At 43.1% G+C, this 13,640-nt stretch overlaps 1 protein-coding gene and 1 long non-coding RNA gene across 10 annotated transcripts in view; one reads left to right on the top strand and one right to left on the bottom strand.

The window, feature by feature from the left end:
• Positions 1-2,571, bottom strand: part of RBFOX3 (RNA binding fox-1 homolog 3) — a 206,964-nt gene extending 204,393 nt beyond the window's left edge. For 2 of the 9 annotated variants that reach the window (XM_074225005.1, XM_074225010.1), the window contains exon 1: positions 2,335-2,567. In XM_074225005.1, the coding sequence (XP_074081106.1) occupies positions 2,335-2,439 (105 nt within the window). In that variant the 5' untranslated portion in view covers positions 2,440-2,567. Of the gene's footprint in view, positions 1-2,334 lie in introns of all 9 variants that reach the window. The other 7 variants (XM_074225006.1, XM_074225009.1, XM_074225008.1 and 4 more) reach the window with 6 other exon arrangements.
• Positions 2,528-13,640, top strand: part of LOC141514303 (uncharacterized) — a 42,563-nt gene continuing 31,450 nt past the window's right edge. The window contains exon 1 of the long non-coding RNA XR_012475988.1: positions 2,528-2,866. This is a non-coding gene — a long non-coding RNA (uncharacterized LOC141514303). The remainder of the gene's footprint in view (positions 2,867-13,640) is intronic.

The raw sequence follows: 13,640 nt of genomic DNA, 5'->3' as shown, positions 1-13,640 counted from the left end.
CTTAGGATGGTTTTTGACTCATCATAAGATCTGTTATGGAAGATCTGTAGTTTACAGAATATCTTCATCTATGTTCTAAGGGTTTCAGAAAAAACATGTCCTAGAAGTTTCCCCACTACTGTTTATTGCAGGAAGTGTGTGTGTGGGGGGTGTAGAGAAGATTCCTTGTGATAATCTCAGAAGCTACCATGAAGCTAGGTTGGCACCTTCACCACATTCAATGAGATACTTAGTGTTAGCTAGAAGTAACAGGTGCTATCTATCTTTCTGATGGGGGGGGAATGGGGAATTTAAATAAATACATAGATAAATGAATAAGGACTGTTTCATCTATCTTCTCTATTATCCCATCTCCACTGAAAAGATCTCCATAACTGGTCTCTCATTAAATTCTCTTGGTGTATATCTTCAGTCATATTTCACTCTAAATCATACTTGAATAGATTTATTTGTGTGTGTGTGTGTGTGTGTAATGGGGAGGGGGAGAATTGGAACTAATCTAGGGGGTACAGTCATCTTATGGCCATAGCTAAGAACCAACTCTATGGTTGCCTCGTCCCATTGCCCTTCCCCATTGCCCCTTCCATTGCCCTTATCACAGTGCTGGGAAAGAAGAAGCACATACAAGAAAGAGAAAAGCAATACCAAACCACCACTTCACTTCAAAAAAGAGAAATGTCACACACTTTTTCCTTTGCTTTACCCCATCACAGCTTGGAGGAAGACATAATCAACACAACCCAAGAGGGCCTGAAATAGGATTTTGAATCCAGGGCAGCAGAAAACCAGTACTAAACCACCAATTCCAGTCTAGAATACACTTTCCCCCCATTTTGTCTCAGTAGGTGACTAGGGTCCCAATCCAGTCACGGGATATTCTTGTCTCTGGAAGGGTGAATGCGCAGGAGTTGTAACCTGGTTTGACAGGAAGGTATGGTGGCCTGGCGCCTTCTTTCTGCCTCCAGAGCTTTTAAATCGCTGCTCTCCGTTGGATTCCCTACTCAGGGTTTCCTCCAAAGCCCCTCTGCAGACCCATCCAGCAACTTTCCCATGCTGGGAGAGGAAAGGGAAGCAAGTAAAAGGCCAAGGGAGGAGAGGCTTTGGCTGGTGGAAATCTTCAGGTCAGGTTGACGGGTTAAGTAGGGAAAGGGAGCGGCCTTTGGACGGCTGGTAGATCCGCAGCTACTCTGTGCTGGGGGTGGAGGAAAAGCCACGCAAGGAAGGCTAACTTAAACAGACCCCGATCACTACTGCGGGGGCCGGGTCCCAAACTGGACCCAAGGGTCACACTCCTGCCCTTAAGCTAGAAGAAGGAAGGGAACAGCCTGAACTGCCTCGAGGAGTGGTTCGGAGCTGGCAGGAGAGTGGGGAGCAGGGGAAGGACACGGGGAGGGTTCCAGAACCCGTCCCACCCAGCCCTGGTCTTCGAGTGGACTCCTGCCCTCCTCCCCAAGTTCCTAAATAATTTTGAGAGGACAGATCCGCATCTCCCTAGGCTGAGCTCTCTCCAGACACCGCAGTTTGCAAAGACTCTCGCCCCCGCGCCATTCCCAGCCCCTCAACTCACACCCAGGGCTGGGCTCCCGGTCCCCGCGGGGTCTTCTCCCACACCCCTGCCACCCGGGCTCCGGGGCCAGCGCCAGCCCAGCGCCGTGCTCTCTGCGATCTGCCCTCCGAGATCCGCCCCCTCCAAGCCGCCGCCGGCACCGCGATCTTCGCTGCAGCAAAGCTTGGGGCTCCCCCACACACGCCTCTCCTTCCCTGCTCCCCACCCCCGCGCTCCCCGGGACCCGTAGACTGGCAGCCGGGGAGGGTCGAGGACTCCTCCGACCCCGTTCTTTTGGCAGCTCGCAAAGAAGTTCCCCATACTGTCCCCTCCCCCCGCCTCGCCTCTTCCCCCACCCCCCTTTCTGCGGCCCGGATCCCGCACGGTCTTAAAAGTTACGAGCAAGTAACGCACCGAGCTCACCCCCTCCCCGCGCCCGACCCTCCTCTTCTTCCACCGCTGGGCCTGGGGGATGACCTCGACCCGACGGGAGGGCGAGGAGGGGGGCTCTGCAAACCGGGCCGTCGCCGCAGCGCCCACTCTGGCCCGGCTCGGCCTGGCCCGACCCGACCCGGCTCTCGGTTCCCCAGGTGCGGAGGAGAGACCTGAGTGGAGCCGGGCAGGAGTGGGGGGGGACTGGGGGGGGGACACCATCCTCACCCCGCACCCGGGAACCGGCGAAGAAAAGGTTAAGTCCGGCGGTCTGAGCTGGCTGCTCGGATCTCGGTTACCCCCACCCCCCTAAGCACGTGCGAGTCCGGGGGCCAGCCCCGGGCCGGCGAGCTTACCTGTTGGAGGTAGAGGAAGGCAGGCGGGCAGGGCACTGAATGCGGGAGCATGCTGCCGGAGTTGGACAGCAGGAGGCAGCCCGAGTTCGCCATGGAGCACAGCATGGGGCAGCGGATGGGCGCCCGGCTCCGAGGAGGCAGTTCGGGGCTCCTCTCGCACCCTCGGCTCCGTCCCTCTGGGTGTGCGAGCGAGCGAGCTAGAGTGTTTCCCTGGCTCCCTCCCTTTCTCTCTCTCTCTCTCTCCTCCTCCTCCTCCTCCTCCTCCTCCTCCTCGGGCCCTCCCCTCCCCCTCGTGGCGCTGTTAAGGGGGAGGCATCAAAGCAGCGCTCCTCTGCCCGGTTCTCCCCCAGCCAGGGCGGGGAATGATGGAGAGCGAGAGAGAGATGGAGAGGGAAGACGAGAGGGAGAGGGAGAAGGAGAGATACAGACACAGACAAGAGAGGCACAGACGGGGAGAGACAGACACACACGGAGAGACACACGGAGAGAGCGAAAGAGAAAATGACTATCACTTTGGAGCCATCAGAGGCCGGTAGGCAAAGAGTGCGAGTGTGTGCGCGGCGCGCGTGTCTGTGTAAGGCAAGCGGTGGGAGGGGGAGTCCCTGGCGTACTCCAACATCAAACAGAGCCCCGTATAAAAGGAAGAGAATCCAGAATGACAGCACAACAGCTGATCCCACACTTAACCCTTTGCCTGCCGGAGTTCTTTTGCAGCCAGGTCTCACACCCTCCCTTCCCAGTCTCCTCCCTGATTCCCTCCGTTTTCCCTATCTGCTTCTGAATTTAACATTTTTTTTTTTGATATTTAAAATTTTCTCTTGGTTCCGGCGCTGGGGGAGAGCATTCGCATCTCGGGAAGGCTTTGCGGGTAAGACAGGCGATTCTCCCTGGGTACTCAGCAACTATCTTAAGGGAAACCAGCTCAGTGACAGGGAGTTTCAGTGATGTAATGAGGGCACCTACGCAAAGGCTTCCTCACAGTAAGGAGCTTTCTCTAGGCTATTCAGGGCTTGGAAATCCAAGCAAACCTTCTGCCTGTGCTTCCCTGGCCTCCCTTTATCTTGAATTCTAATTTCTGGGAGAACAGAGGGTAGGCCATGCATATATGTACCCAGACCACCTAATACCACCTTGCCTCAACTCCTCAGATGAACTCTGTCTGGATGAGCATGTCCATTTGGGTAGCCATTCTAGTCCATCTTCACCTGAACACATCAGAAAGGTGTGCACACAAACAGCTACTCTGATATACACAACATCATGTGGACTACCACCTGGCCCACACACAGAATAGCATAGGTAGGCAGTTCCATCTCCACCCATACTTCTCTCCTCCTAACAACATAGGTAAAGAAAGGGGCATTGTTTTTGTGCAGTTTCATATCAGACATCAATGCACAAAATTAGGTACTCCATATCACTTGGGTAGCTGTCTCTCCATTTTCACCTGCCCATAAATAGACAAAGACTTACAACAATAAAGGGAGAATAGTTGACCTTCCTTGAACTTGGCAGAGTTTCAGGTGACTATCCTCTTAACCAGATGCTGAAAGGCAGACAGGCTGACTAGAGAGGGTGATTTTCCAAAACTAAATATAAATTCATATCTACATGAAGTAAGGACAGAGTCTAAACAATTCAGGTACCCATTTTTGATGGTCCCCGTCCCTAGAACAGTGTAGCTTAATCCTCATTTAGCTAAGTGCTCCTTTGACCCCACCTCATCATCCAAAAAAACAAAAACCAAGCTCAAAAGAAATACATCTGGGTCTCAGTTTACTATAAAATCAGAGAATGTAACTAGAGAGTGTTTTAGCTTATGTAGGCAGTAAAGGGTAGAATGAAGACTAAAAGCTGGATCTTCCATCTCTTGGTATAGTGTTTTGTTTTGTTTTTTTTCCTAGTGATCATTTTTATTTTATAAGAACTAGGGGCTCTCTAGTAGTGGGTTTAAAATTTTACTAAACCTGACTTTACAAAAGGACCTAACTCATTGTCTCCAGAAATACTCTTCCCCAGACAAAGGAGGAACTTCTTGGATGATAGTATAATTATGAGTTGAACGATATCTTATATATGTCTCTTGTAATTGCATTTTCCTGGCCTGTGGCACTAGAAGGCTTTTCTGAATTCTATATTGCCTGCCCACAACCCTATTGTCGCCTTCTTCCTCATGGTTTTTGCTCTTGTTGTAGGGGTAGCCAAATGGTCTCCCTCTTCTCCTTAAAACAAATCAATAAAATCTTTTAACTGGAAAAGACTTTAGAAAAAAAAAATTTTAATACCCTTATTCTTTAAATCACATGTTCATCAGGAAGTCTTTCCTAATAATCATGTAATATTGAATAAATATCTACCTTATTGTAGCAGCTCAATTCCATTTAAACCAATTCAATTTTAAGAAGCAACTTTGTAGGGGTGGCTAGGTGGCTAGGTGGCGCAGTGGATAAAGCACCAGCCCTGGAGTCAGGAGTACCTGGGTTCAAATCCCATCTCAGACACTTAGTAATTACCTAGCTGTGTGGCCTTGGGCAAGCCACTTAACCCCATTTGCCTTGCAAAAAAACTTTAAAAAAAAAAGAAAAAAGCAACTTGTAAACAAAAATGTGCATCCAGCAATACCACTACTGGGCCTATACCCTGAAGAGATGATAAAAAAGTGTAAAAAACATCACTTGTACAAAAATATTCATAGCAGCCCTGTTTGTGGTGGAAAAGAATTGAAAAATCAAATAAATGTCCTTCAATTGGGGAATGGCTTAGCAAACTGTGGTATATGTATGTCTTGGAACACTATTGTTCTATTAGAAATCAGGAGAGATGGGAATTCAGGGAAGCCTGGAGGGATTTGCATGGACTGATGCTGAGTGAGATGAGCAGAACCAGAAAAACATTGTACACCCTAAGAGCAACATGGGGGTGATGATCAACCTTATTGGACTTGCTCATTTCATCAGTGCAACAATCAGGGACAATTTGGGGCTGTCTGCAATGGAGAATACCATCTGTATCCAGAGAAAGAACTGTGGAGTTTGAACAAAGACCAAGGACTATTACCTTTAATTTAGGGGGGGAAAAACTGATATCTTATTGTCTGATCTTGCTATCTCTTTTACTTTATGTTTCTTCCTTAAGGATGTGATTTCTCTCTCATCACATTCAATTTGGATCAATGTATACCATAGAAACAACATAAAGGCTGGCAAATTGCCTTCTGTGGGGTGTGGGGAGAGGGAAGTAAGATTAGGGGAAAAATTATAAAACTCAAAATAAATAAAATTTTTTTTTTAAAAAAAGAAGCAACTTGTAGCCTCAAATAGCTTCAAAGTCAGGAAGACTTCATTCAGCTACAACCTCTGGAACAAATTGCCTGAATGACCCTGGGCAAGTCATTCAGGTTTGAAGTGTACAGGTAAATATGATATGAGCTAGATTGTGATGGAGGCAAAGCAACTATCCAGACAGAATGCTCTAGGAAATTTTGAGAAAGAAGAGAGAATACTTTCAATCAAGGTAACTTGGAAAGACTTTACAGAGAAAGTAACAAAAACCATAAAGTTAAGTAAAGCATCTAGTAAAAAGTAAAGTCTTCACTGGAAGAAAGAGAAACAAACAAATGAAGCCAGAGAAAGTTCCAGGATGCTAAATGACACAGATTTCTGTACATATTGCTCTCAGAAGGAAAAGTAACATCAGATGGGTAAGAACAGGCAACAGGTTTTAAGTTGCAAGATACTATAGGCCCTGACTGTTTCTAATTCCATCAGTTCTATTCCACTCACATTTACTAAACCCTTAGTATGAGCAAAAGCATTGAGTTAACGTCATAATTATAAAATTTAGAGCTGAGAGGGACCAGAGATCATCTCATCCAACCCCTTAGTTTTTTACACCAGAGAAAACTAATATACAAAGAGGAGCAACTTGATCAAGATTCCATGTCCAAGGTTGGAGGTTCTGACTCCAACTCCAATATTTTTCTTGCTATATGATCTGGAGATAAAAATTTAGATATGACAGATTTCAGTTCTCTAGGAGCTTAATATACTATTGGAAGTAGAGGTGGAATTGGGAATAGGGAAGTGATTCCTGGAAGAGACTCTTAAGATACTTCATTCTGATACAGAAATTCAAATCAGGATGCTATTCCTGTACCCACCAAAAAACAAAAAACAAAACCAAAAAGTGCTGAAGGCAAAAGCATTATCCTTCTATTCCAACAGCTGGTGGTGGGAGTAGGGGAGATAGGAGAAGAGTGGTCCCAGGAGGCAAATGCAACAGTGGCATAAGGTTCTCCATATCTCACAGGTCCCACTCTGGAAATACTCTTGGGAATCATTAATAAATATTTATTTGTGCCTCCAAAAAGGCTTAGCAACCTCTTTCCTCCCCAGAGGGTGCCTTCATGAGCCAGAGTGGGTGGCACTGGAGTCATGAGTGGGGGAAGCCAATATTTCTGATATCTGCTACAGGAAAGAAGAGAAACTGTTAGTTGGTAAAAGCTGTCAATCTGTTTTAATATTTGCAACTTCAAAAAAAAAAGCTAAGGAAAAAAATATACCATTCACCTTGAATCTAAGAGGGACCTTGTTAAGGAGGTAGGAATGGAGTTGTAATTATTTCTGTGCTTCTGGGCACCACTATAAATATCTTGTAGGAGAGGCACCTCAAAAGTTTCCAATGGTTCCACTGCTTTTGAGATCTTCATGATCTTTCCTAATAGTCTCAGTGGATCTCCTCTCCGCCAAGAAAGGATGGCTACTTAACCTGCTACCATCTACTTGGAAAGATGTAAGCCATAAGGGCCCTCTTTGGGGAGCCAGTGCACCATATAATTTGGTTGGACATATAATGATGATAAAAGATTCTTTATATCTCAGAGCATTGGGCAACTTAGAGCCTCTGTAAAATGGGTTTATAGAAATTCCTATCGGTGATGCAAGGGAAGGTTGTGAGAGCAAGTTGAGCTTTTCAGTTTCTCTTCTGGACACCCAAACTATTTCTTCCAGGACAACCCAACTACTTGGAAGGCCAGAGAACAGTAGGGAATAAAAACTCACTTAAAATAAGATGGCTCAGTAGGGGCACTTTACAATATAATTCAAGACTAAGGGAAACTTCCTGACAGGGCCATGTCCAATTATTCTTGAGTTTGTGGCAAGACTTCATTCTTGGCATTCCTCTTAACATTTCCCATTCTTGGTATTTTAGTCCATTAATTGAAAAACAAGACTCAGGCTAAGTTAAGTTACTTATTTTTAAATTTCCCGATTTAGAACTATTCCCCATCTTCATGAATTTAGCAAATGACCAGGCCTAGCTGCCCATACTATCAGCAAAGCTGAATACTATTGAGGGAGGTAAGAATGATTCAACTCTAAAATAATGCCTTTGTTCTCCTTGCAGGGCTTAGCCTGGTTCCCTCTTACTCCCCTTCCACTTTATATCTCTATTTCTACTTTGAAGTATCTCACCAAGAACACCTACTAAGAAATCACCTGACCTATCTAAAGCCAACCCAGGACAAGGGATGATCTCACGAGTTTCAGGCTGCTCAACTGAGCTAAGCCTCACTATATTCTATAAATACATCCAGCTTCATGATTTCAATAGTGTCTTTGATACCCCTGTAGCCACCCTAGGGTATTTTTTTTTTGTCATAACGCTAGCTAGAATTTTAAGTGAATATGAGGATTAGAGGGTCAGCTGTATACTGGCTCTCTGAAGGGGTAAGCTGTGAAGGGCAAATACAAGGAGGCAGAAGAATAATCTATAATATGTGTACATGTGTCTTTGTGGGGGCAAGAAAGGAAGTAGGGAGAAGATCCTTGGACCAACATGGAAGACAAGATGGAATAAAGAGTGGGGATAACAACATGGAACAATGGAAAGTTTTCTGTGCTAATTTTCTGCGCTAATCAGTTACTTCCCCATTTCCTAAAGTTGGGTACTTATGAGTCTATAACTGGAACAGAAGTCTTACACCCTGTTAGAAAGGATATATTACAGTCACTGAAAGGCCATTAAATTGGAGATGAGAACTTTCCTTTCAGTGTTCAAAAGCTATAGGAACAGATTTCAGAGGTTTCAGGTTTCAATTACTCCCCCCTACTGGGTCTTCCAATCACAGCATAAGAATGGGTGATAGAAAGAAGACCATAGCGACCATGCAGAAAAAGGAATGAAGACCAGGTGCAGGCAAATGGTAACTTCTTCAGCTGAGTTCAAATTGGAGAGCTCCAGTAGAGGGTTCAATCATCCTAGCTAAATGCCACTTTTGGCTAATAAAAGTATGATTAAGGGGGAGAGTGAGGTTACCCTCCCATCCTAGAACCCCACCAGCACTGACCAAGGAATTTCTTGGCAGAAACATGAAAAAGTATAAAGACCAACTCAGTTGATGGGTGACTGGCACCCATTGGTTAGCATGTAGGCAGCCCTGTCCACCCATAGAACAAGTCCTCAAGCCCCAGCAGAGACTGCAGCAAAAGTGAAAAATAAGTTTATTTATCTGTTTAATTAAGAGCTGTTTGCCAGCCTCACAGATTCAGGTCCATCCGTCTCACTTACAACCATGTCCCAGCAAAATTAAACATAATAAATATAGGGAGACTGAAAGCAAAGGGCACATATGAGATATACGAGCAAAGCCAGAAGTTGCATAGGGTTGCAGTTATAAGCACATCTTTCTTTTGCAAACACCTCACCCCTATAGGGCTGGAGACCAGCTGAGCTCTTGAAGAGAGAGGGTGCTGGATCTAGATAGATTTAAAAAGATACTCAACACTCTTCCTCATTGTTATTTATTTTAAAGGAAACCCTCAGAATTTCTTCCTTTTCTTTGTCTGTAGGATGGAAGAGAACTTGAAATAAAATAAAAGAAGCATCTGAAGCTGGCCATTTCTGAAATGCTATATACTTCAGACCTTGAAATTTCTTAGTGGCCTCCTATTGCAACCAGAAAGATTGGCTCCAGGCACAGAGAGCATCTGGCCTGCCAGATATGGGTGAAACAATCAGTTGTGTCTTTCTTTTAGCTCCTTTGAAGCTTCAATTCAGGGTGCTTAGTCCCAAGCCCACATGGGATGACAAAACAGGAGAAACCAAAGTTAGGGAAGGTTCTCCATCTCCCCCCGGTTATGTTCTAAAATTTTAATTCCATACCAGATGCTAGATGCCTTTATTTTCTGAGGCTAATAGATGAATGTCTTATATTAGAGCTGAAATGGGGATGGATTAACTTGGGCCTTGCTCCATGGTGTTGAAAGCATTTGCAGTCCTTGGGTAGAAATAGTGAACTTACTATTTCATTAGAAAAAAAATTAGGAAGTTAATAATGTTTGTCCTTCATTTCCAAGGAAAATGACAATTCAGGCAATGATGCCATGACAAAAATGTCAACTGGATTTGAGTGAAGGGATGCTATGCTAAGTCATCAGCCTCTCTCTTTTTTTCCTCCAAAGCCATCTGGGTCTAGTGGCCAGATATGAATCAGGATGACTGGAGATGTCCCTGGAAGCAAGACAATCAGGGTTAACTGACTTGTGCAATATCACACAGTTAAGTAAGAGTCAAGTGACTAAAGTCAAATTTGTACTCCAGTCCTCCTGACTCCAAGATCAGTGTTCTATCCACTGTGTCACCTAGGTGTCCTTAAAGTAGGAGGTTACCAGATGTTACAGATGTCTGGATCATACATTTCTTTCCCTAAATCCCTTGCCACGTAAAACATGGCTTTTTCCCATAGAGTTTTTTGAGGGTACTTTATGCCATTTGCCCCAGGTACCAAAATAGCTAGTTACAGTTCTGTCAGATTTGGAAAAACTGTGTAATTACTATAACAATTATTCCTACTACCACAAGTACTACTACTACTACTACTACTACTACTACTACTACTACTACTACTACTACTACTACTAGGAATAAGACTTTGAACTTTATAATTTTTTTGTTTTCTTTTTCAAGGCAAGGGGGTTAAGTGATTTTCCCAAGGTCACACAGCTAGGTAAGTATTAAGTACCTGAGGCTGGATTTGAGCTCAGGGCTTCAGGGGCAGTGCTCTATCCACTGTACCACCTAGCTGTCCCATTTTATAGGGTTTTTTGTATGCTTTTTATAGATTTTTAAAACATTTTCAAAGGGTTTTCCCCACATATATTATCTCACTAATTTCTCATAACACAATAACAGTAAGGGTAGTAAGGGGAACACTCGTTTTTATTAAGCATCTAGGTTCCAAATATTGTGCTAAGCTCTTTTACAAATATTATTTCAAACATGACTTTTTGGGACAAGTAATATGATTTCCTTTTGTCTTTTAGTAACTGAGGCATAGAGAGATGAAGAGACTTTCTGGGGATCATTTGGTAAATTGGCACTAGAGTCAGGATACCTTGGGTTAGGGCTCTCTCAAAGTAATTCTACCTCCAGCCTTCTGTAAATTTCATCACTGTTTGTCTGGCATGACTAACTGTCCTTAACTGTCATTAACCCAAACCATCTTTGTCAGGCTCACTATTCATTTTTGATAAATCAGCTATTTACTAATCCAGATACTTTTCAGTTTGCCTAGTGATCATGATCTATTTTCCTCTACTTAGACAAGAGTTTGGGGAAGATATGTAGGGTTGTATCATATACAGAAATAGGAACTGTGGCTGGATTATCCTCAAAATTGCTATTTGCCTTTTATGATTCCAGTTTCGTAAGCACAAGGAAGATCAATAATTCTTTTTCAGAAAAATTTTTTCCTTCCTTCTTTCTTTTCTTTCTTTTTCTTATCCCTGTATCAAGACCACCATCTAACTGATGAATTTAAGAGTTCTAGGTGACAGATTTGAAAAGGAAAGGAATTAGGGAAGTATTGAGAGTCCACATATTTATTTATTCAGTTGTAAAGCTATTTTCAATCTCCAACTGGATCACAAATGAAGTAAGTCTAAATAGTGGATTCTCCAATGTAGATATAACTAAGTCTTGGTTCATGCTCAGGTTGGGCTTGCATTGCACTGAATCCTGCCTGTCAGAATTAAGAGCCCTGACTGAAATGCTGGGCCTTGGAAAGATGGGCCTATTTATCATAAACAATGACTCCATCTAGCTGTCTGATACTTTAATTTTGAAGCTTTGAATCTATATTTGAATGGGAGGAGGTGTTTAAAAATAATTGCTCATATTTGACCTCTAGCACTCATAGAATTGATACCATCTCCTATATTTGGTCCAATGAGAGGGGAGAATAGCATAGGAGGTAATGAAAGTGATTAAAGCAATAGAAATTAGAATTTGTAGAATTGTAGATCTTGGAGTTAGAAGGGACCTTCAAAATTATCTAGTCGGTCTACCTTCAATTTACAAATAAGGAAACAAAGTTAGAGAACTGAAATACTTTCCTAATGTCATAGAGAAATTATCAGATTAGTTTTGAAACCAAAGCTCTCTCTAAGTCTAATATCAGTATTCTTTTGCACTATCACACTCCCTCTTACAGTCTTAGAGCTAGAAGGGGGCTTGAGAAGAGTAGGGCTTCAAGATCAAGATGTCCAGCCCTCTGCCTTCAAGTAAATTTAAGCCATTTGTGACAGAATTGTATGTTCTTTTCTGAAGATCTCCAGGGAAGATTGAATCCTCTTGGGAGTCTATGCTGTGTTTTATTACTCTGAAAGTCAAAATATTCTTAATTCTCCCTAATCCCAATCTTGCCTATCCTAAATTGATTTAAAGGGGGAAAAGTCTGGGGACAGTTCCAAGGGAGACATTGAAGAAGGAAAAGAAGTTGGATTTCATCAACTCACACACTCAGAAGGTCATAGGAGATTGTAGGATATATCCCTTCTCTCCCCTGCCCCAGAATACAAAATAATGTCTAGGAAAATTAGCAGAAGCCCATTTGGAACACTTAACACTGAGCTAGCCTCAAAGATAATCATGAAAGAAATGGCTGAGGGGAAGATTAGATGACCATCTGGGGCTCTTTCCATTGTTGTGAACTCTGTGAAGAAGCCTCAGGATCAGATAGGATGGATGTATTTGTTTCTGAGATGATTGAATTTTACAATTCCTAAGAAAAAGGCTCTTGAGTTGGGATGGCATCATGGTTTCTTACACAAACAGAAGGGAAGCCTCAATTGCTATCATGTCAAGAGACAGCTAAAAAGATGGATCAGGGTTTTGCCCAGCACCCATCTTTGTTTTCTCTGCATCTTGTTTTTAAAACCAGTATTGGAATCTCTCTGGTTCTACTTCTTTTTCTGTAGGTCCTTACAAAACTTTTCATAGCAACTTAGAAACTAGTGTACTTTGAATTAAGGATGGTAAGAAAAAAATATTTATTCAGTTTTTTATTATGTTGGAGACACCATGCCAAGTACTGGGGGATATAACTCCAAAAGAAAGATAGTTCCTGAAGGAACTTATATTAGAGAGAAAATTCACAAATTTTGGGAGTAGAGGCTCAGAAAGGGTGTTTTGGACTGGCAAATCACAGCACAGTGAATGTAGTAATAAGGCAGAGATCTGACATGCCCTTTCCTTTGTCCTGGCATAAGCATAAGAGGGAAGGAAGGATGTAGAGGGCACAAAAAGGAGATTGGGCACAGAGGAGGTTCTATGAAGGTCAAATCTCAAAAGCTAAAAGAGAATCTCTGACTAAAGAAACTTTCTACAGTTCTAATTCTAGTACTTAGCGAGTTAACTAGGAACCTGAAGTCTCCAAAATATAGAACACAAGGGGACTGGCATTGTGTTCTTCCCTACCCCTTTGTGTCCCCTGAAGCCAGAGCAACAGCTCATTAAAAGCTCATTAGGATCCTGACCCAAAGTACTAGAATGACTATGTTGCCCTGGCAAAGCACACCTGGTGAGGCAGGAGCACCAAGGTTGGGCAGCTTGAGCTCATGCTGTAGACAACAGATGGGGAGAGAGGACAGGGAGGAAGCCTTGGGAAAGAATTTCTCCAATTAACCCTTTACTGAAGGATGAGGATGCTCTCGGAATTGTTATCCTACCTTAATGATATGAGGCAAATCTCCCTGCCAGAAAAACAAGATATGGATTTTTAACATTAAAACATCATTACAGGGTATATGCTCAGTGTTGAAATATGGGAATATGAAAGATCTTTTCTTAGATTGAGGAGAATGATCCATAAGGGAGAAGTTTAGGGTATTAGGGTATATATATATATATATATATATATATATATATGGAAAAAGTGAACTTTAAAAAACCTAATAAATGGAAATCAACATAATTGATTTCCCTTTTAAATCTCATGATGTTATTTTATGGTTTTAAAAACATTT

This window comes from Macrotis lagotis, chromosome 2 (assembly GCF_037893015.1).
Source record: "Macrotis lagotis isolate mMagLag1 chromosome 2, bilby.v1.9.chrom.fasta, whole genome shotgun sequence".
NCBI classification, from domain to species: domain Eukaryota; kingdom Metazoa; phylum Chordata; class Mammalia; order Peramelemorphia; family Peramelidae; genus Macrotis; species Macrotis lagotis.
Note: the sequence above shows the minus strand (reverse complement) of the source record. Positions and strands in the feature narration are given on the sequence as shown.